The 26,392-nt window shown below is 41.4% G+C and overlaps 2 protein-coding genes across 14 annotated transcripts; one reads left to right on the top strand and one right to left on the bottom strand.

The window, feature by feature from the left end:
* Positions 1–2,712, bottom strand: LCMT2 (leucine carboxyl methyltransferase 2). Its single transcript, XM_055278944.2, has one exon. It carries the CDS (start codon positions 2,710–2,712, stop codon positions 652–654), a length of 2,061 nt encoding a protein of 686 aa, XP_055134919.1. The 3' UTR covers positions 1–651.
* On the top strand, positions 2,350–26,392 carry ADAL (adenosine deaminase like). Of its 13 annotated transcripts, XM_063639580.1 has the most exons (14): positions 2,350–3,081; positions 4,437–4,537; positions 5,841–5,963; positions 7,454–7,681; positions 8,206–8,336; positions 9,166–9,226; positions 11,901–11,954; positions 12,785–12,872; positions 15,520–15,601; positions 18,363–18,489; positions 19,531–19,611; positions 21,425–21,563; positions 23,434–23,534; positions 24,251–26,392. In XM_063639580.1, the coding sequence occupies exons 4-14, from the start codon at positions 7,619–7,621 to the stop codon at positions 24,443–24,445; spliced, it is 1,122 nt and encodes a 373-aa protein (XP_063495650.1). In that variant the 5' UTR covers positions 2,350–3,081; positions 4,437–4,537; positions 5,841–5,963; positions 7,454–7,618; the 3' UTR covers positions 24,446–26,392. The 13 variants fall into 13 exon arrangements, with proteins under 13 accessions (XP_063495650.1, XP_063495653.1, XP_055134932.2 ...); XM_063639583.1 differs by lacking the exon at positions 11,901–11,954 and having other exon boundaries at positions 2,550–3,081; XM_063639582.1 differs by lacking the exon at positions 4,437–4,537 and having other exon boundaries at positions 2,711–2,795.

The raw sequence follows: 26,392 nt of genomic DNA, 5'->3' as shown, positions 1-26,392 counted from the left end.
TTGAGGCATCAAACGTTTGCTTTATTGACACTTATAAATCTAAATAAATATGGAACCAATAGCAAAACATTTAAAAAGTATGTTGTTAAAGGAAGTTCTACAAGTGTTTCCTGTTGTTAAAACTATCTGAGTTTTCTGTTGCAATAAACAGGACAATGTTTTAATCAAACTGTGACTGTGTTCATTTCAGGTTTCCTACATGAAGAATTAGGTCAATACTATGCTCCTTCAACTATATTCAACCAAGGATCTGCTTGAAACTTTTTCTAAGGTATCATCTCAAGTATATTCAACTACGGAACTGCGTGTAACTTTTTCTAAGGTACCATCTCAAATCACAAGGCGTGGGATTGGGAAGTTGTTTTACTTTACTAAAGACCACTGTAACTCAATAAATGAACTTATATTAGAAAATTAGAGGAAGACCACTACTACTCTCGGACTGCATGGCCACTGTCTTCAGCTGTTTTCTGTAGTGATTGTTTCCAGGTATTTTACCTATTTTACCAACCCTTTTCACTTTTTGCACTGAATAGTGCTAAGGGAAAAAAAGGATGGGGAAAGGAGTGGCAGTATCTATAGCTAGAGGGTCGTCCTATTTTGGAAAACTTTATTGTCTACTTTAGTGGGTCCTGAATATTAGTCCAGTCCTTACTGCTCAGCACTTAAGGAAGAAAGGTCTAATGTGACAGTATGGGGGTTGAAGTAGGTACCAAAGGAAAAGCAGTTCCCACCACCTCCAAGAAGCAGGAGCTGCTGCTTTTCAGGAAGGAGGATACTAGTGTGTTTGTGTAACATTAATGGCCATGGCACATATGTTGTGTCAATCAGATACTCTGAGCTCAATCCTGTAGTCAAATTGATCACAGTTACTCCAGGAAATGAGGAGGAATGAATCCAGATCCCTCCAACCAGTAACAGCTTTCCATTGAGCACATGAGCTGTGTGGGAGTATCTTGGGGTAATGGGAGGCTGGATGTCTATTGACTCCCAGAGGAATCCACAAGAGATTGGTCTCAGAAAGAGCACAGAGTCCAATGGCTCCTCAGAAGCCCCGAGACCTCCAGCAATAAGGGCTCCCCCTTGCCAAGTGCAGGCACTGTGAGAATGCCGGGCTTCAGGTACTTCTCCCTCCACTGGGATCCTGACCCAAGCCATTGTCCCTACATGTAGGAAATGCCAGTCACTTAGTACAGGTTCCACCACGCTTCGACCCCCATACACAAACAAATATTCCTGATTCTGACAGGACACTTCTGTTGTTGAATGCCGCCAACAAGACAAAGTGGAATCATCCTCTCGGCCAGCCTTTGTTATTGTCACTTTCAGGTCCTCAGTGTTATTATCCTCACTCTTACAAAAATGAAGCTGGAGAACCCCCAAGGCTGGACTTACTGGGGACAGTCTCCCTCCCAGAACCAGAACCTGACTCTCTGAGAGTCTTGTCATGGTGTGATAAAGGCGTCCATCCCACTGAACTCCAGTCCCACAACTGCCTATTTGGCTGCCTTTCCATTCAGAGTCACAATCTCTTGACAGCAAGTGAAACTGGCTCACTCGGCAGTGCCGCCCCTCCTGCTCTCCAAATCCTCCTGCACTGAGAATAACGTCCGGGCTCAAGAGGACAGAGGCGTGGCCATATCTCTTCAGGTTTGGGACCTGGCCCTCGCTACTGACTACACTGGCAGGGAACACCCCTGAAGGCGAAGCAGGATTTACGCGAGGAAATGCCTCTGAGGATGGAAACACTAGGGTGTGGGAGAGGGTGTCTCCCCTAGAAGCTGCCAGAATGAAATAATGGGCGCACTTCAGATGCCACTCCTCAAATTCGTCAAAGGGTTCAATATTTTCCACCCGCCGGCGCTCTTCTGCGGGGAGAAAGCAGTGATAGAATTCATTCATGTCCACGGCACCGCAGGCAGTCCAGCCAGCTTGAAGGAAGCGGCGCCGCTGCGCCTCCACGTCAGGAAAGCGCTCCAGGCCATGCAGAGGGGAGTTTAGCTGCCGAAAATGTTGCAGCATGAACTGGCCAAAGGCGTCTTGAGGCCTCATCTGCTCATAGACCACGAAAAGGGCATTAGCAAAACGCTGGGCTGCCCAGGCGATGAGGGCCGCGGCACTCTCCGGCTCGAGGTAGGTCAACACCGCCTCTGCCAGGAGCAGAGTGGGTGAGGCTGCGTCGAGCCCCGCGGCGCCCAGGGCCTCCTCCACTCGCTGGAGCTGCCGCAAGTCCAGGCCCAGGATGCAGTAGTCTGCGCTCTCAAAGCACAGCGCGGACGCGGGCTCCCCCCTCTGGAAAGGCCCGGTTAACGCGCACAGCTCTGGCGTCTCTCCAATCCTTTCTGCTTTGCGCCGCGCCACGTCCGGAAAATCCACCTCCCAGACTGCAGCCCGGGCCAGGCGGCCCGCGGTTTTCAAGCGAAAATAGAGCGAGTCGAAGCCGGCGCCGAGAGACAAGATCTGCGCGCGACGCGCGGCCAGGGGCGCGCCAGTCTGCTCCAAGAAGGCGCGCACGCAGTGCCTCACGGCGCGTGCGCGGACGTAGTACCCTCGGTGAATAAGCGGTGCGCGGCGCGCCGCGCCCGGAACCAGCAACGCGGCAAAGGGGTCCTGCACGTACCCGCGCGCGGCCAGGGAACGCTTGCTGAGGGCGCTGCTGTCGTTGGTGCTCTGTACCGCGCCTGCCCGACGCTCGCGGCTCCGGGGGCCCATGGCCAGAAGAGACTCAGGAATAGCAGTCTGTCACGGTTGTGAGCCGCCCCTTGGTTAGCACAGTACACACCTCACGGACCTCGGTAGGGGAAAAAGCCACCCATGCTCCTGGACTTCCCTTTCCGCCGGCACTTGTGCGTCACTTCCTGGAAGACCGCATCTCGCCAACCAGAATTGAGGAGGGTGTAGCCAGTGCTAAGTTCGCTTGCGGCTGACCTTTGTTTTGAATGTCCTGAGTTCCGTTTACCCCAGAATAGGGTCCGCTACCGCTGTGACGTGTTAGGGAAGGCGGGTTGTCACGTTTCTACAAGCCTTCCAGTCAAAAGTGAAAGCTTGCCTAAGTCCTCGTAGTTGAGAAATCTCTAAAAGGTGAGTCTGTGGGGACTGACGACCTGGCTTCCTTGGACCGCCAAGGAAGGGTCTGGTAGGAGCCAAGAAGGGTTGGCACCACGGACCTTCAGTGGGCAAGGATTAGTTAGCTTCCTTGGATGCTGATAGTTGCTGATTTATTTAATGCTCTCACAGTTGCAAAAGAGAACCCCATTTAAAATTTGAAAACAAGTCACTAAGGCCAGGGTGCAAACTGAAGAAACCGGTCTTTACAAATAATTTATAGACACCTAACAAGAAAACGTTACCCCACAGATATTAGACTGTTGATTCCCTTGTATTCCCAGCCCTATGTTAGACTGACGGTGAATAAACCACTCAGCCTCTCTTTCTCATCGCACCCCCTTCCACTTGGAGAATTCTGTGGATTTTAAAATAGTGCTGAATATGTCCCCAGAAAGGGAAGTCACTGAAGAGAGGTGATTGTTCCCTGTGATATGTTCTGAGCTTTGTTTTTAAGGAGTAATTCCAGGTTGGACTTCAGAATAATCATAAAGTTTCTAAATTGGGTGTCTGGGAGTCATCCATAGGAAACTACTTCCAGAGACATTTAGGAAATTTATCATTTGTTCACTGGGATTTGGTGACTGGCTGAAGTAGAAAAGGAAATCAGATAAGTTTATCGTTAATTACAGGTGGTACTGCATAATAGTTAAGAGTGTGAGTTTTGGAGTCCAGCAGATTTGGATACTGGAGTCAAGAAAAAGTTTCATATTTTCCAATGTTTTCTTGTGGAATAAAATGAAATAAGAAAGAAAAGGTTTGGATCAGGATAAAGATTTGGTAATTGAAGGCCGGGCGCGGTGGCTCACGCCTGTAATCCCAGCACTTTGGGAGGCCGAGGTGGGCGGATCATGAGGTCAGGAGATGGAGACCATCCTGGCTAACACAGTGAAACCCCGTCTCTACTAAAAATACAAAAAATTAGCCGGGCGTGGTGGTGTGCACCTGTAGTCCCAGCCCAGTCAGGAGGCTAAGGCAGGAGAATGGCCTGAACCCGGGAGGCGGAGCTTGCAGTGAGCCAAGATCGTGCCACTGCACTCCAGCCTGGGTGACAGAGCGAGACTCCGTCTCAAAAAAAAAAAAAAAAAAAAAGATTTGGTAATTGAAAAGTGACATTTAGATTTGGTGTTTAAAAGCTCATTAATGGCCTTAGGGAGAGCAGTTTCTGTGGAGCAATGAGGGCAGAATCCATGTTTCAGTGAATAGGAGGTAAGTTAAAGAAAGTATCCAGTCTAAATTATTATACTTTGGAGGAGCTTAACTCAGAAGGAAAAAAGGGTCAGGGCAGTGGCTAAAGAAGATTGTGGGATAAAAGAGTCTTTTGTTTTCAGGTGGAAGCAAATACTGCACATGCGTGTTGGTCCTGTGAGGGAAACCAGCCAGTGGAGAGGGAGAGGTTGAAGGAACAGAAAAATGAGAAGATAACTCACTGGTAGAGTAACTTGGAATAGACAGAAATGGGATCCTGGGCACGTATTAGTTGTGGGGATAGGAGAATGAATCCTTTATCTGTAACTCCTGATGGGGTAAAAAAAAGATTATGGATAATCATAAGCTCAGGTGTGAGGTAGGGCAGAGAGAAAAAGAAGGAATTTACATCTGATGGCTTCTGTTTTCTCTGTAAAGTTGGTGGCAGAGTTGTCAGTTTAGTGTAAGGCATTCAGATCTGATGGAACATTTGAGGAGTTTGAGAATTGCTTCTGAAGGGATTAGAAGAAGGGCTCACCTATGCTTGCTGAGTCATTGGATCCTCACCTCTAAAATGAGATTAAGTACTGCTTTGTGAGGTATCTCAGAGTTGATTGAGGGGCAAATAGAAAAAAAAAAAAGTTGAAGGTCTTTGAAAAATACATAGCACCATAGAAAAAAATTTATTTAATGACAAGTTCCTAAAATGTAGATGTTATGTCAAAAATACGACTTGTTTTGCAAAGACCAGATCAAGAAAAGTAATTCAAGAAGAAAGAGAATGGAGCAAAATTTGTGATTTGGATGCCTTATGTTTAGGCCGGGGGAGGGGGGCCGGTGTTTAAATCTCAATTTATTCTTATATAAAATGGGGATAATAATACCTCAGGGGTTGTTGTGAGCATTTAAACAAAATAACTAAGACACCACAGTGCCTGGCTCGTGGTCAGTGCATAATAAACAGTAACAAATATTTTTTTGTTCTGAGTTCCCTTTTGGGGGAGTAGGTGGGAGCATGAAAAAAGTTCTCTGGGAGACAGGATACTTGCTTCTGGCCCTGCTCTAATATTGATGAAGTATTACAAATGTGGATCTTATCCCAGTGTTTGTTGCCTTCCGTCCCAGACCAAAACCAGTCCAGAAAGGTTAAATTTGACATGGCATGCTATTGTTGGTAGCAGTGTTTTAGGCAAGGAACAACAATTTTTTTTAATGTGTAAAGGTTATGATTGCTTAGTTGCTTTTTAATTTCCATAGGTTAACATTGTAGCCAGTGGGTCAGTAAATTTTCTCACAGCTAGTTAAAGGTCAGTCTGGAGGATGGTTTGAGTGGGGCACAAATTAAGGTCAGGATCCTGGAGTAAAATTGAAAATCTGGCCGGACGCAGTGGCTCGCTCCTGTAATCCCAGCTCAGGCTGGTGGATCATTTGAGCCCAGGAGTTTGAGACCAGCCTGGGCAACATGGTGAGACCCCGTCTCTACGAAAAAATTTTTATATAAAATTAGATGGGCATTGTGGTGCTTGCCTGTGGTCTCTGCTACTTAGGAGGCTGAAGTGGGAGGATCGCTTGAGTCTGGAAGCTTGAGACTGCAGCAAGCTGTGATCGTGACACTGCACTCCAGCCTGGGCAACAAAGTAAGATCCTGTCTCAAAAGAAAAAAAAAAGGGGTATGTTTTTCCATTTTAATTAAATCATTTATGTTTTTCGGTAGAGATATTAAATGCCATTGATTAAATAGTCCATCTTTTTCATTTTTTACTATTTATTAAGCACTTACTATGGCATTACTTTGAAATGCCACGTTTATCTCACACTAAGTAGGCCTTTCTATGGATTTCTATGGCTGTTTAGTCCTGTACGAACTACTTTCTTTATTGTACATTTTAATATCTTGGTAACTTATTTAACCCCTCTCAGTATCAATTTATTGATTTTCAGTACAGTAATATTTCACAAAGTTATTTCAAGGATTAAAGATAATATTATTAAAAGTGCTTGTCACATACCTGGTAGGTTCTGAATACATGGAAACTGCTACTCTTAAACATCATCCTCATTAATATGTGAGAACCCAGAGAGTCAAGGTGGCTACTTTGAAAATCACTAAATTTCACTTGGAATTTTATCTTCACTTATAAACCACTTTCAGAAGGGAAGGGAAATTTTGATTGATTTATCACCTACAGTGTGCTAGGCACTGTGCTAAGAGCTAGAGTGGTGGAATAATTCAAAGAACCTGTCCTCAAGGAGCTTACAGTCTGGTGAGAGAGAAAGACAAGTATATCAGTGATTGAGATATCAGTGTGATTAAATGCTGAGTTAAAGGCAGTGACTGGCTCATGTGGGAACATAGATGAGGGGAATTTAAAATACTTTATTAATCATCACTGCTACTTTGCATTTTTAATCCCATTTTTGTAAATAAAGAAACTGAAGCCATGAAGGTAAATGACTAAGGCCACACAGCTTCTAACCTATAGAGCTGGTAAGAGGACAAACCTAGGTCCATCTGACGTCAGCACCTCTGTTCTTCTTTTATGTATTTTAAACAATTCAAAATTTAAAATTTTATTTTTGGCTGGGCATGGTGGCTCATGCCTGTAATCCTAGCACTTTGGGAGGCTGAGGCGGGTGGATCACTTGAGGTCAGGAGTTCGAGACCAGCCTGGCCAACATGGTGAAACCCTGTCTCTATTAAAAATACAAAAATTGGCCAGGTGTGGTGGCGTGCGCCTGTAATCCCAGCTACTTGGGAAGCTAAGGCAGGAGAATTGCTTGAACCCGGGAGATAGAGGCTGCAGTGAGCTGAGACCATGCCAGTGTATTCCAGCCTGGGTGACAGAGGGAGACTCTGTCTCAAAAAAATTTTATATATATATATATATATATTTTTTTTTAATCCGATGTAGGCCTTGTAAAATTTTGAATTTTTGAAGTGGTTGTATAGAAGGTGCCAATAGTTAAGGAATATACTCTACTAAATGTCAGGTTTTAGTACACCTCTTATAAGCTTGAGGTCTTTTCCTGTTTCCAGTTTATGTTGTTTACTAATCATTTTCCCACCTTAGACACACTTAAGTTAGTTTTAAAGAAAAAATTAACAAAATCCTGTTTCTTTGCTTTTAACATCTGAAAATATTAACATTTGTTAAAATAGGTGAAGCTGAACCCAGATCTACACATACAGCTAATCTTACCAAAATGTGTGGAAGTAAAGCAATCTGAAGGAAATTCAGTACCATACAATTTACTGACTGAAATACATCATATTGCTCATACCAAGAATAAGAGTGGAGAAGAACCATTTTTTTTTCCTGCTGAAATGATAGAGGCAGAAGAGCAACAGCCTTGCAAGACAGACTTCTATTCTGAATTGCCAAAAGTGGTGAGAATTCAACTACAGAAATCTTGAGTGGTTGCTAATTGTAATGATTTTTATGTTGCTTCTTTTCATCAAAGTAAATTTTGGCTGGGCTCAGTGGCCCATGCCTGAAATTCCGGCACGTTGGGAGGCCAAGGCGGGTGGATTCACCTGAGGTCAGGAGTTTGAGACCAGACTGGCCAACATGGCAAAACCCCATCTCTACTAAAAATACAAAAATTTGCTGGGCTTGGTGGCATGCCTGTAGTCCCAGCTGCTCAGGAGGCTGAGGCAGGAGAATCGCTTGAACCCGGGAGTCAGAGGTTGCAGTGAGCTGAGATCGCACCAATGTACTCCAGCCTGGGTGACAGAGGGAGACTCCATCTCAAAAAAAGAAAAAGTAAATTTTGTAGGCAAAATTTGTAAATTTTGTTATGTAGCTAAATCTAGTAAGCAGTTTACCTATTGCAAACTACCAACATGAAGTACCTGGTAAGATGCTATGAATCTATTGGATATTTGATAAGTTTTCTGGTTGTATCTCTTAGGAACTTCATGCCCACTTGAATGGATCCATTAGTTCTCATACCATGAAGAAATTAATAGCCCAGAAGCCAGATCTTAAAATCCACGATCAGATGACTGTGATTGACAAGGGAAAGAAAAGAACTTTAGAAGAGTAAGTGTGAGGAGGTTGTGGACATACTCCTTTTTTTCTCTATCAGTATTTTGAGATTGTAAGTAGTATGTAAGAATTCAGATTTTAATAAACAGAAATAGAGTTGGCATCTGGCGTGGAGCATATATTTTAACATACAACATTTTTTTCCAGCTGTTAGACTGTTGACAGTATTTCTAGTGATTTCTGTTGTTTGTGAAGTTATATTGGGATATTCTTTCTTTTTTCTTTTTTCTTCCTTTTTTTTTTTTTTTTTTTTTTTTTTTGAGACAGGATCTCACTTTGTTGCCTAGACTGGAGTGCAGTGGCGTGACCACAGATCACTGCCGCCTCGACCTCTGGGGCTCAAGCAGTCCTATCTTAGCATCCCAAGTAGCTGGGACCACAGGTGCACGCCACCAAGATGGGCTAATGTTTTTTGAATTTTTTTAGAGATGGGGGTCTCCCTATGTTGTCCAGGCTGGTCTCAAACTCCTGGGCTCAAGCTATCCACTCGCCTTGGCCTCTTAAAGTTCTGGGATTACAGGCATGAGCCATTATACCCAGCCTGGGATAGTCTTTAGATTTGAAAATATAGGCATATTGAATTTCCCCATGTCAGGGGTGGGTTGGAGAAGGGGTACTGTTATTTCCCACTTAAAAATATCAGTAATGTTTTATTTTCAATCATTTGATTATCTTTCCAGATCAATGTAATTTTTGAAACATCTATTCTGTAGTTCTTTGTAAATATAAATACATATTTACTATTAGCCTAAAATTTAATTCATTCAGTTAGTGAGTTTCTTTGATGACTAGAATATGTTAAGACTTTTCATTCACGTTGCAGATGTTTCCAGATGTTTCAAACTATTCATCAGCTTACTAGTAGCCCTGAAGATATACTAATGGTAAGACATGAGGGAATTTTTAGAATGGTTTAAAAATTATGAAGTAATTTCCTTCCATTATTGCACATGGCCTTTCATTTTTGCTCTCATTAAGAGTGATGAAAAATATTTTCTCTATTACGGCAATTCTTTTCAAAATCGATGTAAGTCATTTGCTTAAGAGCTAGTACAGAAAAACTGTGTTTCTTGTAAAAGATATGAGGAAAGAACCATGAAGAGCATCTTCTATAGGATAGAGGATGATATGGAAGAGAAAATTTTGTCCTGTTTTTCATATATAACATACATATATGAAATATTAGGGCTGGGCGTGCTGGTTCACGCCTGTAATCCCAGCACTCTGGGAGGCCGAGATGGGCGGATCACAAGGTCAGGAGATTGAGACCATCCTGGCTAACACTGTGAAACCCCGTCTCACTAAAAATACAAAAAAAAAATTAGCCGGGTGTGGTGGCGGGCGCCTGTAGTCCCAGCTACTCGGGAGGCTGAGGTAGGAGAATGACGTGAACCCGGGAGGCGGAACTTGCAGTGAGCTGAGATCGCGCCACTGCACTCCAGCCTGGGCAACAGAGTGAGACTCCGTCTCAAAAAAAAAAAAAAAAAAAAGAAATATTAGACCACAGATGGGGATATCCTTAATAAGGCATTGTCTATATTACATAGGAGACTTACTGTATGGGTGGACATTATAGGAAAGGAAGAAGTTCAAGAAGAGCTTAGAGATTAAGTGATTAATCCCTAGGGAAATTGTGCTTTCCCTCCGAGGGCACAAAGGATACCACTGTGTTCTCTTATCTGAAGCTCCATGATACTAGAGTCTGACGTGGAAGATTGTCTTCTGTATCATTGATCTGACTAGAATGGCATTTTAAAATGTTCTCTTTCTAAATGGAGAGAAGCAAAATTGTGTCAGTGATCTTAACTAGTAGAAAAAAAAATGCAAAGAAAGTACAACCTGTGTTTCTGGAGAGGTAACTTTTGACTGATCGAGCAAAAATTTTCCTCTTTGGTAAAGACTGATCTTCATGATAAGTGGTAAGTAAATTAAGCACCTTTTAGAGGAGAGGTAACTCTAATAGTTTTGTTCAACAAAAGTTGACTGAGTGCCCACAATGTTCCAGGCACTGTGCGAAAGTCTTAGAGAGATTGACACAGTTTCTGCCCCTGAGGAATTTATAATTAGGTTGGAGAGACAGACCCATAAGCAGATACTGCAACATAGTGTGGTAAGCTCTGCATTAGAGACACACATAAGGATTTATAGGGAACCAAAAGGGCATTCTCTAAGCAGCGTCTCAAAAGATACCATTGAACATTGCTAAGAATGTCCACCACAGGGGCCCTGGTCTCACTTTGTTGATGAGTGTTATAGAGCAAAATGATTAAATTTAAACTGACAGTTTAATACTCTGTGGGTATAATAATGACATGCTTGTTGCTACATTCATTTCAAAATCAAAGTTGAAAAGCTTTATTAAAAGAGGTGAGAAATAAGATTCTGTGCATTTGACCTGGTGCTACTAGGTGGTTCAGAGGGTGACAATGGGGTGGCCCATATGATTAATGAAACGTCTATGAGAGTAAACTAAGAGATTGTAAATGTAGAACTGAGTGTGAGGGAGATCACTTAAAACGCTAGTCAAGGTGACCTGGGTATAATCTCAAAGAGAGGATTGGAGTGTGGCTGAAAAAATGATACTCGTTATTACATGTACCAGACATTATTCTTAGGACTACTTTCAGAAGTAGGTATTTTTATTGTTCCCTTTTTGTAGATGAAAAAATAGGCTTAAAGAGGTTAAATGTAACTTGCTTAAGATCACACACACAGAGTAAGTGGCAGTACTATCTGGTTGCAGAGCTCATGCTCTTTCCCATTCAAGCTTATATAGTCTTAGAGCGGTTTGAGTAAGTAGGAACTTAACTAATTGTGATTTGTCTGGAAAAAGAATTTGAATAGATATTCTCAGTCCAGCGCATAGGAGAGGAAAGCCCAAAGAGGTGTCCTCAGTACCTACCACGCTACCTGCCGCATGTCACAGAAAGGGCTAAATCTGGCAAACACAGATGTAGACCCCAGGGAAATGTTCTTGGGGTGGGTTAGGGATGGTTCTGTAGGCTTCACTGTGGCCTAGATAAATCTGTCTCCCTTTGCTCTTGCTCCATACTTGTTAGTTTTTTTTGGTTTTACAGGTACCTAGCCACTCAGAAAGCGGGAGCCTTGGATAGTAGTCACTGAAAAGGACTACTATTTCAAACCCTCACTTCTACCCTATTCCTCATTGTCAAACATCTTTCTGCATTAGTCTCATGTGAGCTGGGGTAGCTGAGTGAGGGTCTTTTCTGTTCTGGGGCAGTGACAAGATCCAGATTCCTCAACCTATTAATACAAAGGTGAGGCCACAATTTCATGGTGTCAGTGACAGCAAGAGGGAGTTCCTGGAGTAGCAGTGCCATGGGGCCAATGCCATTCATGATGGCATGGAGGCTGCAGTATCATGCTCCTTGGAGGAGGCAGCAGTGGTATCTTGCTTGGTCCTGGAGTTTCATGTGATTTAGAATGCAGATGTATTATCTTTGGCTGTGTATTCTCAGAATCTGGGTCTTTAGACCTCTTGATGAAACTGAGCTACCCATTCCACTTATATTATAATAAGTTCATTTTTGTCTTTAGTGGAAAAAGAAAAAAGAAGAGGCCTACAACTTGGATTGCTATGAATTCACCAAGGTAGTGCCATACTGTTAGGCACTGTATGTACAGCCAGCCCCTCTTGCTTTGCCAGGACACTGCACTCGCATGCTTGTGTGTGTGTAGTCAAAGCAGATTAAGATTAGGATACCAACTGTAAGGACTAATTACGGCAGTTTGTCACAGCTTCGCCAACCTAGCCTTTTTTTCTTGTAGATTTTTTAGGATTGAAGGCAGAAAGGTAAAACATTCTTCAGGAAATCCTTCAGGAACTTTTGGATTATTGAGATTTGCACTAAATTGGATACAGTTTTACTCACATTTATCACCTACTTTCTTTGCCCTAAGTACTTCTCAAGAAAATTTAACCCTGCCAGAATTTATTGAAAAATGTAACTTATTCCTAAATAACTTGAATAAAAACCTTAAGCCATGACTTCAAATAGCACATCAGTAATATCTAATCATTGTAGCTGTTTATTTCTGTATGTGCATTTCCTAGCAGTCTACACATATAGATGGTTCCAGCTGGCTTTAGTTTTGCGCCATTTCTCTATTTTATCAATCTGCTATTATAAATACTAGGAAATAAATATTTAAAAGGGGGAAAAGAAACAAAGGGTGTAGCTGATGTGCAGATTGGGATTGAATGTGGGAATGAGGGGTGCTGGGAGCGATTGGAAATATTGCGGCCCTGGATAGTCTCCATCAGGGATGTGACAAAGTGGATAATCTCTACCACATGAGAAACTTCCAACTTTACTTGCAAATCAAATTTAATGAATAAAATAAAGCTGTAGCACTTGGCACATTCATTGGGACCCTTACACAAACATTATCAATATTGTGTACATTGTCTTTATTATCAGGTCACAAAAGATGTCATAAAAGAATTTGCAGATGACGGTGTCAAGTACCTGGAACTAAGGAGCACACCCAGAAGAGAAAATGCTACTGGTAGAATTTATACTTCTCAGCAAATGTACTGTCCTTTTCCTATGTGCTTTGATCGCTCACATGTTTGTGAGTGGGAATATGAAGCACTTTTATACTGTTGTGTTGTTCTGTATTTCACTGAACCTTTAGTCAACAGTCCAAGTCCTCTCTCTGATGTACATTAATGATGTTCATTTTGTTTGTTTTGGAGACAGGGTCTTGCTGTCTTGCCCAGGCTGGAGTGCAGTGGTGCAAACATAGCTCACTGTAACCACAAATTCCTGGGCCCAACAATCACCTCAGCCTCTAAAAGTGCTGGGATTACAGGTGTGAGCCACAGTGCCCATCCTGATGTACGTTATTAATGAGTGAGTTATTCTTAAGTAAAAAGTAGTAAAATTCCAGTCAGGCGTTATCTGTTTAAGGAAGGAAGCAAAGGCCTGCAACAGTTTCTTTTGTTCTTCCTTTTTTAGTTGTTTTCACTCTGAGAAAAGGATACCTGCTCCTTATGTTTGCATTGTCACAAGCAGAGGCTGATTCTTGCTCCCTGCATCACGGGCACTTGTGAGACAATGCCGTTGAGTGGATGCAGAATCATGTTTTATGGTAGTTACTAAAATGTAGGTTATTCAGTCGCTTCTCAGGGAATAGTTTCTTAGGCCAGGAGCAAGCTGTGATGTGGTAAAACCTCTCTGGATAGAGATGAGATCTGGCTATAGTCTGTAGGAATTATCCTGAGATCCTCCTTCTATAAGAGCAGCATCAGGAGACATTGGGGCCCTCTTAGCACCTTGGTTATGACCCAAAGAGACCTAGGTCATCTTGTTTCCTAATATGTGTAGCTCAGTAATCATTTGGGGGTAAAATTTTTGAAACTATTATTGTAAAGTATAAGTGTTTACATAAGATAAGGAGAAGGCTCTCATCTTGCATTTTTGAACTATAGAATCAGTTCCACGTTGTACTGATGAGAGTAGTGAAAGGGAAGGAGAGAAGAGCCGACTCATAGGGCTCTTTCAATGGAGTTTCAAAAGAAGGATATTAACCTAAATATGCAACAGTAGAGGAATGGTTAAATAAAGGCTAATGGAATATTAGGCAACCATTAAAAATACTGGTGAAGACACTTTAATGACATGGGGAAATACTCAGAATCATGTTAAATGACTGAACTGGGTACGTATATACCTAGTAGTATCTTCTCTATTTAAAAATGTGTATATGGGCAGAGTGCAGTGGCTCATGCCTGTAATTCCAGCGCCTTGGGAGGCTGAGGCAGGAGGATCACTTGACGCCAGAAGTTCGAGACCAGCCTCGGCAACATCGTGAGACCCCCCCCCACCACCTCTATGGGCTCCAAGGGCTGCAGTGAACCATGATCATGCCACTGCCCTCCAGCCTGAGCAACAGAGAGAGACCTTAAGAAAGGTCTCTTGAAATAATACATAAAAATAAATGTGTGTATGTGTACTTGGAAAACAGTAGTTATCTCTGGGTGGTGGGGTTATTTTTATTTATTTATTTTTTTTGAGATGGAGTCTTGCTCTGTCACCCAGACTGGAGTGCAGTGGTGGGATCTTGGCTCAGTGCAACCTCTGCCTCCAAGGTTCAAGTGATTCTCCTGCCTCAGCCTCCCGAGTAGCAGGGATTATAGGCACATGCCACCACACCTGGCTCATTTTCATATTTTTAGTAGAGACAGGATTTCACCATGTTGGCCAGGGTGGTCTTGAACTCCTGACCTCAGGTGATCGGCCTGCCTGGGCCTCCCAAACTGATGGGATTACAGGCATGAGCCACCACACCCTATTTTTATTTTTATTTATAACTTTATGTATTTTACCAGAGACTTTCCACCAAACATAAGCATTTTATAATCTGGGTAAAAGGGTATTTTATTTTACCCAATGTAGCCTAAAGAAAAAGAAAAAAAGGTATTTTACAGGAGGTTGCTCTGGAGAGTGCTCTTGCAGATCCCCCCAGAGAGCAGAGCACTCAGACTTGGAAGAACATGCCTGGTTCCCTGGATGAGAAACACTAAGCCCGAGCAGGATTGAGGGGAAAGGAATCCAAGTTAGAACTTTTTTCTGGACTAGGAGAGAAAACATCCCTTTAAAAAAAAAAAAAAAAAAAACAGGACGGGTGTAGTGGCTCATACCTGTAATCCCAGCACTTTGGGAGGCCGAGGCGGGCATATCACTTTCAGCCCAGGAGTTTGAGACCAGCTTGGGCAACATAGCAAAACCCCGTCTCTACTAAAAATCCAAAAACTAGCTGGGCGTGGTGGTACATTCCTGTAGTCTCAGCTACTCAGGAGGCTGAGGTGGCAGGATGGCTTGAGCTTGAGAGACAAAGGTTGCAGTGAGGCAAGATCATGCCACTGCACTCCAGCCTGGGTGACAGCCAGACCCTGTCTCAAAAAAAACAAAAAAAAAGTCTTTATTTTTTTTTATTTCGTTTCTCTAACACTTCATTTTCCCCCAATTTTATTAAAATATAATTTGTATTTACTAAAACGTACCCATAAGGGCCATGTTTTCACTCATCTTTAACCATGCCCTTGTCATAGCATAAAGTGAAAATGTAATTGTTCATATAGAATTGCTGAAGGTGAGGGATGAAATAGTTGATGATCTCTTTACATGTATTTTCTATGTGTCCTTTCCAGGAATGACTAAAAAGACTTATGTGGAATCTGTACTTGAAGGTATAAAACAGTCCAAACAAGAAAACTTAGACATTGATGTTAGGTAAGAAGATTGTACCTTAGTAGTTAACATTTACAAAACCAGAATGTGAATTTTTACTGTTTTGATCATGGGTGTAATGGATTTTTTTAAATTAATCATTCGTTGATTTATACAATAGAAAAATAAAATCAAGAACCCTGTTGTTTAAAGTGAGAACACAATTCTGAATTTATTCATCAGGCAATAAAATTTTGAGTATTTTTACATGAGTAAAGTATGGTGTTCCTTTGCCATTAAGCTAAAATGAACTTCTTACTGTGGCCTACAAGGTCCCACATGATCTGGCTGCCTCTGTTACTTCAGCAGCTCATCTAGACCACTCCTCCTCCCTTACACGTGGGCCTGCTGTCTGTTCCTAAAATAAGCAAAAAAGACTGTCCCCCTTTAGCACCTTTGTTTAGTATTCCCCAGAACACATTTCTACCAGATTCCTGCCCAGCTGGCTGGCTTCTTCTCATTATTCAGATCTCAATTTGGCTGTTACTTCCTCAGAGGGGCCTTCCTTTACCACTCTGTCTAAAGTGCCCCACTAATCCTCTAGTCACCCATCTATTTCCTGTATGGCATTATTTGTAACAAGATAAGGAATTATCTTGTGTTAGTTTATATATATGCCTACCCACTAGATTGTAAGTGTAGTGAAGCCAAGGACCTTGTTTTTTGATTCACCACTACATCTTTAGTACTTACCACAAAGTAGGTACATAGTATGGGCTCAGTAAAGCCCTAAATGAAGAAAGAAAAAAAGCTAGCTGTATAGTTTCAGGCTATAAGACTCTAAAAATTAAGCTTAACTAATAACCCCAATAAAAAACCAAGCAGAAGACAATAGAATGCAGAGAAGAAGACATACGAAGAGCTGGTAGACATATAGAAATACAGAGAAAACTACTTAACTCATTAATCATATATTACAATACTGTTTCAGTAGGCTAAAAAGAGGTAATAGCCAGTGTTTGTAAGTTACACACTGCTGGTAAGCATATGTAATTCATAAAACCTCTTTAAATCCTGCACTGGTACACAGGTAAGGGGGGAAAAACCTCTCTAAAGAGCAATATATGTCAAGGTTTATAAAAAAGTTTTTCCCTCTGACCCAGTAATTCTGTGCTAGAAATGCATCCTAGGAAATAGATTGATTTATGCATAAGATTCCTAATTTTAATGTTTTATAACAAAAATTAGAAAATAGCCTAAAATATCCAGCATTCAGAGGATAATTACATTATGTTATGTTCATATGATTTATACTATTTTCTAACATTATTTTAATGGCATGGGAAGTTGCTAAGTGAAAAAAAAGATACAGCATTTTATATATAGTTGATCTAAATTTTGTAAATAAACATGCTGAAGGAATTTATTTTGTCAATAAATAGTAAACTGATAATTGCTTTAAAAAATTATAGGGGTTCTCTGGGTATTCAAGAAATATTAACAGGCCAAGTACAGTGGCTCATGCCTGTAATCCCTGAACTTTGGGAGGCCAACACGGGCAGATCATCTGAGGTCAGGAGTTCGAGACCACCCTGGCCAACATGATGAAACTCCGTCTCTACTAAAAATACAAAAATTAGCCAGGTGTGGTGGCAGGCACCTGTAATCTCAGCTACTCGGGAGGCTGAGGCAGAATTGCTTGAACCCGGGAGGCGGAGGTTGCAGTGAGCTGAGATCGCGCCATTTCACTCCAGCCTGGGTGACAAGAACGAAATTCTGTCTCAAAATATATATATATATATATTAACAGAGATTCTCTGGGTATTCAAGTCTTATAGAATTCCAGCTAATATTTGAAGAATGAACTTTTATCAGATATTTGATACATTTTAGAAAGAGAATATTTCTAATTTTGTAACCCCTAATGAAATAATGGATCTCAGCCTCCTAAGAACACACCACCACCAGTTTACTCTTGCGAAAAAATGGAACCTGATCTGCCTCTAGACTAGATAGGAAATATAAGAAATAGGACAACATGTTAAAGGCCGGGCATGGTGGCTCACGCCTGTAATCCCAGCACTTTGGGAGGCCGAGGCGGGCGGATCATGAGGTCAGGAGATCGAGACCATCTTGGCTAACACGGTGAAACCCCATCTCTACTAAAAATACAAAAATTTAGCCGGGCGTGATGGCACGCGCCTATAACCCCAGCTACTCGGGAGACTGAGGCAGGAGAATCGCTTGGACCCGGGAGGCAGAGATTGTAGTGAGCCCGAGATTGTGCCACTGCACTCCAGCCTGGGCGACAGAGTGAGATTCCGCCTCAAAAAAAAAAGAAATAGGACAACATGTTAACAACACAGGGATACAATCAACAAAATCCAGACCATGGGAAACTTTGTAGGACAAACAACTTGGTTTCTTCAACAAATAAGTTACAAGAAAAGCAGGGTGGGAGGTGGGAGGAGAGGAAAGAGTGGTTGTAGATTAAGAGAGGCTTAGAAGATACATTGACTTACACAAAGTGTGGACCTTGTTTGGATCCTGAATCAAACAAACTGAAAAAACAAATACAGGAACAAAAAAACCTCGAAAGACAACTGTAAATCTGAACAGTAACTGGATGCTTGATGCTGTTTAGGAATTCATGTCTTAGTCCATATGGCAAAGTAAAATGTCATGTTGTCTAGATTCAGTCAGGCTATACTTTTCCTAGTGAGATGTATTACACGTAGTCTGCCATCTCTGTCTGGCCATACTCAGAATTGTCTTTTTCATCTGTGTCATATTAATTTTCAACTCTGTCTTTCTTATGTTAAAGGTATTTGATAGCAGTTGATAGAAGAGGTGGCCCTTTAGTAGCCAAGGAGACTGTAAAACTTGCCGAGGAGTTCTTCCTTTCTACTGAGGGTACAGTTCTTGGCCTTGACCTCAGTGGAGACCCTACTGTAAGTTATTTTTCCTACATACATTTTAATTCTGAAAGGTAGAATCAGTTAGTGGGATAAGGACTAGCTTCGGGCATCTTGCATTGCATTCTCCAGAGCGTCTAGCAGACACTCCATTCTGTGGATGAAGGCCTGTTCTGCCCTGGATGACCAGAATGCCTAGAGCAGCTCTCATCCAAGGTTGTGTGAAACAATTAAGTACCCTAAAAAAAAAAAAAAAAGAGTTCCCTGACTATATGACTATTTTCTCCATTCTTCTAAAGATGGTGCACAACTAGTCCCAGACTATATACACTATAATGTAATTCATTACATACAATGGATGGATGTCTTAGGGTATTAGGGCTTAACTGTCTCATAGATAGTTGAGAAATGTTGACTTGAGCTTCTTGAATGTCAGATTCAAGCAGAAATCTTGATATTTGGGGCTGGATAATTTGTTGTGGGGCTACCCCATGCATTGTAGGATGTTTAGCAGCATCCTTGGCCTCTGCCCACTAGATGCCAGTAGCACTCTCCCAGATACGACAACCAAAAATGTCTCCAGACATTGCCAAGTGTCCCCTGGGGGACAGAATTGCTCCTGGTTGAAAACCACTGAATAAGAGAGTCCCATGAAATTGATTCTTATGGCTTTGTCCAAACCTGGAGTATTCTGCCCTTCTTTTTATCCACCTGTTTAACAGAAGTGTTTTGAGTAACCATGAGAGTTCCTGAGTCAAGTGAATGAGTTCTCCTTAGCTCTGGATATCTAGGTGTCCTTCCAGGCATAAAATTTGGTGACTACCATATCCAGCTTAGCTGATTGACCTCAGTTTACTGATACTAGGCAATATTCTCGAGGGCAGGGACTGTGTCTTTGCCAGCTTTGTATTCAGCAAAGTGTCTAGCACATTGTAGGTGCTTTATAAACAAGATGTGCAAATGAATTAATCTACTGTTATTTTTTTCTGCCATTATGTTGTTTATTGGAATGGAGTACTCAGTTCCGCAGTTTTCCCAGAATTCTCATGCATCCTCATTTTAACTTTTATCTTTAAGGTAGGACAAGCAAAAGACTTCTTGGAGCCTCTTTTAGAAGCTAAGAAAGCAGGTCTGAAGTTAGCATTGCATCTTTCAGAGGTAAATAATATTGTCTTAGGCTGGAAGGGACAGATTGTAATAGAAAATAATAGGGTCATTTGTAAGTGACTAGGAATAAACCGGGATTGGAAAAACATTTTTTAAAAAGGGAAAGTAGAAATATTTTTAAATCTAAATTTAAAAATACATGACTTGCTTTAGTCTTTAATGTTACTGTTTTTATCCTTTTGTGGTTCCTGGGAGTGGCTGTTGACTCAAATGCCAGCTGGGTCATTAAAAGCAGTTTAATGACGTCTTGCTAGAGAAAATGCATGAATTTCCAACATCAGTCTTGTCATTGGCAAGCTGACTCTAAGAAAAGCACCAATTATCTCACCTGTCCTCACAGTAGAAGGGACCTGATTGTATCACATCCACTGGCAGTAAAGGAAGCAACTCGTCATTTTACAAAGCCCAGCAAAGAGGTCCAGTGCCCCCATCAGCCCCAAGCTCACTGGTAGCATGAACATAGTGACAGATAATTGCTGGGAAGTAGTCACTTTCTTAAGCACATCCTTGTGAGGCAAATCCCTTGTGAGGGACTTTGCTGCAATTTTCCCCATTTTATAAATGGATTTATTTTTTACCTCAGTACTTCTATCTATTTAATTATTTCTTAAATGCAGAAAATAATACTTAGTCTACTTACCTCACAGAGTTATTGTATTAAAGGGGTAATGTATAAAGGTTGAGTAACATCATGATTTAAAGATTAGGGAAAAAAATCAGAACCCCTTGCCAGTACTTGTATCTTTCATGTCTATAAGCAGAAGGTCAGTAATCTAGTGACAGGACTTAAAATCCAGAATCCATGTTTCCACACTCTTAACTCAAAAGACCTTTCATCCACAGGACATCCTATGGCTGACCTAACTGATGTGTGATAGAAACCACTGGTCATTATAAGGGAATAGCATGTGTGACAGTGACCAGTTATCTCTGGCCTTGTGTGCAACATCAGAACTTGTTCTTTACCTTAGTTTCTGTTGCTTTTATTATCCAGTCCATTGGATATGAAACATTTCATTTAAAAATGTTCTGAGCATTTGTGTTTTGGGCTATCTAGGAGATAAAGAGCACAGCCAGACATTTTCGTGGTGATTGTGGTATGTACATAGCCAGCCTTGTCAGAATCAAACATAATGAGCACACTATGTGAGGAAAGTAACTGGGCCCTGGAGTCAGACTGAGTTATGTTTCACCCTTATCTCTACCATTCACTAGCTCTATGACCTTGGACAACTTTTTTTAAAAAATGCTTTATATTTTTAACTATAAGAGTTATATATACCTGAAAAAAATCCAAGTGTCAAGAAGGAAAATAATTAAAAATTAAAAGCCCAATTTCTATTTGTTTTGCTCCCCAGAGTTAACACTATTAACAGTTTTGCGTTTGTATTTTTTCAGAACTTTTTATAATATATATGAACACATGTCTATAACAGAACACACATACATATAGAGTTGTGAAGTTTTATTTTTTGAAAATTACTTAATTTTTCTCAGCTTTAATTTCTTCATCTTAATACTTTTTAAGATTCTTGTGAGGCCCTAAATAATTTGTGTGAAAAGGCACAAAGTAGGTTCTTAATAAGTGTTTATTATTATTATCATTGAAATGAATCTAGAAGAATATTGAGGAAAGAATGAGAAGATAAAAGGCAAAGAGAGCTAGGAAGGCAGAAGTAGTTCAGTTTTCCAAAAGGTCTGCATTAAGTACTACTTAGAGGGGCAGGGTACCTAGCTATAGAAAAAAAATACTCTAAGAACCACTGAAAGAGGCCATTGATCCCCTTTCCTCCCCTTTGTTTAGATTCCAAACCAAAAAAAAGAAACACAAATACTCCTGGATCTGCTTCCTGACAGAATCGGGCATGGAACATTTCTCAACTCCGGTGAGGGAGGATCCCTGGATCTGGTGGACTTTGTGAGGCAACATCGGATACCACTGGGTAAGGCTTGGAGTTTCAGGTCTTCCAGATGACTCTCTATCCCTCCCCCAATCCCCAGGTTGCCTGGGGATTATAGAGAAGTACTGTTCTAAAAGTACGAATGTCATCTAGCTATTAAAAGATGGAGTGTGTGCTTTCTGAGCCTTATTTAAAACAGAAAGCTTTAGCTTCCGTTAGAATATAAGCTCTATGAGAGCAGGGCCCCTGCTTGTCTTATTCGTTGCTACATTCTCCAATGCTTGGAACTCAGTAAGAATTTTTTAAAGGAATAAAGGGTCATCTAGAATTTTGAAATGACTTTAACAAAATTGACATGTGTTATGAAAATACGTAACATTATTTAAAAATTAAACATGGAAAATCCCAAGTATATTTTCACATGTCTGTTGGTCATTACATACTTGATTGTCTATGTGTTTATGAAGTGCCTACTTTGTTGTCATTGCTGTTGATAGAGCAGTACACAAAACAGGCAAGATTTCTTTCCCAAGAAACTCATCTAGCAGAGAGAAGACAGTAAACAAATATACAAGAAAGTATCAGTGTTCTGTGAAGAAAATTAAACAGGCTGATATAGTAGTGATTGTATAACCACTTTCGATTGGATGGTTAGGAAAGGCCTTTCTAAAGAAGGAAAAAGTGGTTGGCTGCAAACCATTTTACAGAATGATCAATTTGCTATATTTACCAATTTATAAAAATGCTTATGTGAGTATGTTTTAACTGTAGAGTTTTCAGCAATTCATAATGGGCGAGATCTGCTAAGGAAAATTTTAAATATCCACAAAAGTGGAGAGAATGGGAACCACTGGTATGGTGGCCTAGCTCTGCTCCCAACAGAGGGGGCAGTTTGGGTTTGTCATCCATTAAACTGAGTGAGCCTGTGTTGAGGCTGCCTTACTCAAGTGAGCAGATGCCATCAATCAAGTCAGTAAGGTATTTTACTCTGGCTGGGGAGCCTGGTAATATTTCCAGGAAGGAATTTGTTAATAGTAGGAGTCATTTTTTTTTTTTTTTTTGGGAGACGGAGTCGCTCTGTCACCCAGGCTGGAGTGCAGTGGCGCGATCTCTGCTCACTGCAAGCTTTGCCTCCTGGGTTCACGCCATTCTCCTGCCCCAGCCTCCTGAGTAGCTGGGACTACAGGCGCCCGCCACCACACCCAGCTAATTTTTTTTTTGTATTTTTTTAGTAGAGATGGGGTTTCACTGTGTTAGCCAGGATGGTCTCGAGCTCCTGAACTCATTATCCACCTGCCTTGGCCTCCCAAATTGCTGGGATTACAGGTGTGAGCCACCACGCCCGGCCAATAGTAGGAGTCATTCTTAAGATGGACTTAACTTACCTAGAAGCAGAAGGAGGTGAATGGATGATTGTCTGGGTGAAAGTGTTTAGGGGTTCTTAGAAGCCATGGCAAAGTCTCTGCCCATTCTTAGCTCTTTATAATGCTCTCACACATGGTGCTACAGTTTTCTTACCTTTGTTTTGGCTTCCACCGTTAGACCAGGAGGGATTGCAGTAGCTTTTCAAAAAACACTTCTGCTCCTATCATTGATAATTCTCTGCTTTTTTCATCATGACATTCCTCTTTCCTCTCTATTTTGGTCAAAGAAGGAGAAGTGCATGGCTGTAAAAGGGATATTAATTCCTTGCCTGGTACCTCTGTTGCCATAAGTTGCAGCACATACTTCCTGTACAACTACACTAATTGAACTACAAATTTTCACACATAAGAAAAGGTCAACTTTGTAAACTAATAAACTACTTTAAATTAGCAAAATTTGGAAATATTTCTCATGTCTACTTGGTGAACATTGAATGAGTTAACTTATTTGCTTTTAATAAGAGATTTTTTTTCCCCTTTTCATCTAGAACTCTGTTTGACCTCAAACGTCAAAAGTCAGACAGTTGCATCTTATGACCAGCACCATTTCGGATTCTGGTACAGCATTGCCCATCCTTCTGTGATCTGTGTAAGGTGTTCCGTATGAAGTATTTTGCTCCTTTTTGCTCCCTGAGTTGCATTAAGTCAGACGTTCACTATCTGGCTGACTGCCTTGCATGCCTGAGGATAATGCCCAGGTAGAGGAGTTAGAAGGGACTGGGGCATGGCTGGGTATGGTGGCGCACACCTGTAATCCCAGCTACTCGGGAGACTAAGGCAGGAGAATCACTTGAACCCAGGAGGAGGAGGTTGCAGCAAGCAGAGATCATGCCATTGCGCTCCAGCTTGGGCAACAAGAGTGAAACTCCATCTCAGAAAGAAAAAAAAAAAAGGGACTGGGACATGAGAGGCTACAGAGGGCCAGGGTGACTCTGGTTTGGCTCTCTAGCAAAAGGTACTTCAGAGGACTTAAAAACAAAAACAAACAAAAAAACTGATGCTCTGCACCCATCCCATGAGATTCTGTTTTATTTGATCTGGGGTGAGTCCTGGGCATAGATAGGCTTTAAAAGCTCCTTAGGTAATTTTAGTATACAGCCAGAGTTGAAACACTGCTCTGGCATCTTTTCTTAAAGTATAAATAAATCTGTTTAGTTACAGCTATGCATAGAGAAATTTGTAGGCCCTTGTTTAGACTCTTGAAAGAAGTATAGTAAATAGGAAAATAGAGTCTAAAGAAAAAGATGGTTGTTTTTGAAAAATCCTTCCTTTTTCATTTTGAAACATTCTTGTTTACATTGACAGACTGACGATAAGGGTGTTTTTGCAACACACCTTTCTCAAGAGTACTATCTGGCAGCTGAAACATTTAATTTGACCCAGTCTCAGGTGTGGGATCTGTCTTATGAATCCATCAACTACATCTTTGCTTCTGACAGCACCAGATCTGAACTGAGGAAGAAATGGAATCAACTGAAGCCCAGAGTGTTACATTTTTAAGCTATAATGAGGTGAACTACTTCTGAGTATGTGTTGCAGTCAAGGTCCTGCTATATCCCACTTAGTAAAACAGTCCACCACTCCTTTGAAGCATAGCAGCCAAGTTCCTTGGGCTCTATCACCAGCACCTTACACGTGGCAGGTACTCAGTAAATACGTGTCTTCAACTGACTCACAAGCTCTCAGGTGCTTATTGGGTGGGACTTGACTGTTGTTGCTAATTAAATCCCGATTCCACCAGTGATTATTGTGACTCAGCAGTCCTTCCCTATTAGTGATCATAAAATTTCAGGGAAATCAAAGTTTCTCATCAGGAAATGTTTTGGAATTACTAGTATAAAGTTAGGAAAGTGGGGAAATTAGGTTACTGCCGAGACCTTTAAGCCTTCTAAACAGCTTTATATTTTATTGTACATACTTTAATCAGACTCCCTTCACTTGCTTTAAGTTTTTAAAAGTATTCCCCAGCTGGATGTGGTGGCTCATGCCTATAATCCCAGCACTTTGGGAGGCCAAAGTGGGCAGATTGCTTGATCCTAGGAGTTCAATAGCAGCCTAGGCAACATGGAGAAACCCTGTCTCTACAAAAACAAAAAAGCAAAAAACCAGAAATTAGCCAGGCATGGTGGTACATGCCTGTAGTCCTAGCCACCGGGGAAGCTGAGGTGGGAGGAGACCTGAGTCCAGGGATGTTCGAGGCTGCAGTGAGCTGTGATGCTACAGCACTCCAGCCTGGGCAACAGAGTGAGACCCTGTTTCAAAAAAAAAAAAAAGTATTCTCCAAGATCCCAAGACCATTGACACCAGACCATATTGTATACCAGAGATTTATGTGAATGCCTAGGGATGACCCTAGTGACAGATAAAGCTGGGTGCTGAGATCTGGTTTTGCCTCTTTATGATTGTCCCCTCAGTACTAGAAAGAGATTGAAGTCATTGCTCCAATTTTGGAAGAGGAGAGAATAACTGGCTGAGAGGTGAAAAAGACAGAAATAGTTGCAGGTTTCTTTTTTTTTTTTTTTTTTTCAACAAAGGCTTTCACTCTGTTCCCCAGGCTGGAGTGCAGTGACGTGATCACAGATCACTGCAGCTTTCAGTTTTAAACAGCTTCTATTACATTTTCTTTGTGGAAGCTGTATTTCCACCTTAGTACTCACTTTCTGCTCGGTCTAAAAGATACCTCTAGTAGTGGCAACACTGTGTTAAGTAGAGTTCATTGGGTCTCTTGTAACCCTACCCCTACATAATGGACCACTGGTGCAGGCTTACATAAACACACATACTGTGGCCACTTCAGCTGAAGACAAGGGACAAACTAAGATAGTTCTGAAAGGTAAAAAAACAAACAACAAAAACAAAATTATTAGATACCAAGTTATGCTTGAATTGCTTTGCTCTTTAGAATGTGTATTTTTCCCTGGTATCAGAAGAAGTTAAGGCTGATGACACCCCTAATTTAAATGACTAAGGGTTTCTGATAGGTTTTCTGTCTTTCTGTGATATCGTATTTATTTGGTCTTTGACCCTGTTTCCTGGCATACTGCTCCTAAAATCCTTAGTGTCTCCAGAGTGATGGCTTTTTGTATCTAATGAGGACTGCTGGCTGGCAGCCCCTAGGGGCTGGTCACTGGAAAGACAAAAGCATGATTAGAGTTGGGACTTTCAGTCCTCCTTCAAACTCTTGGGAGAAGGGCTGAAGGTTAAGTTGATCACCAGTGACCAGTGGTAATCATACCTTCATAATGAAGCCTCCATAAAACTCCAAAAGAACAGATTTCGGAGCACTTCCAGGTAGCTGAACATGTGGAGGTGCTGTACCTGAAGAGGGTGCTGTACCTGAAGAGGGTATAGGAGCTCCCTGTCCCTTCCCACATGCCTTGCTCTATCCATTTCTTCATCTCTATCCTTTGTACTGTCCTTTATAATAAACCAGTGAACCTAAGTGTT

Source organism: Symphalangus syndactylus, chromosome 5, assembly GCF_028878055.3.
Source record: "Symphalangus syndactylus isolate Jambi chromosome 5, NHGRI_mSymSyn1-v2.1_pri, whole genome shotgun sequence".
Taxonomy (NCBI): domain Eukaryota; kingdom Metazoa; phylum Chordata; class Mammalia; order Primates; family Hylobatidae; genus Symphalangus; species Symphalangus syndactylus.
Note: the sequence above shows the minus strand (reverse complement) of the source record. Positions and strands in the feature narration are given on the sequence as shown.

What these genes read in the sequence shown, in the direction of transcription:
- LCMT2 (XM_055278944.2), bottom strand. Translation starts at nt 2,712, where the DNA reads ATGGGCCCCCGGAGCCGCGAGCGTCGGGCAGGCGCGGTACAGAGCACC.
- ADAL (XM_063639580.1), top strand. Translation starts at nt 7,619, where the DNA reads ATGATAGAGGCAGAAGAGCAACAGCCTTGCAAGACAGACTTCTATTCT. An exon ending in ATTGCTATGAATTCACCAAG is followed by an intron (nt 11,955 to 12,784) that starts GTAGTGCCATAC and finishes CTTTATTATCAG; the next exon opens with GTCACAAAAGATGTCATAAA. An exon ending in AACTTAGACATTGATGTTAG is followed by an intron (nt 15,602 to 18,362) that starts GTAAGAAGATTG and finishes CTTATGTTAAAG; the next exon opens with GTATTTGATAGCAGTTGATA.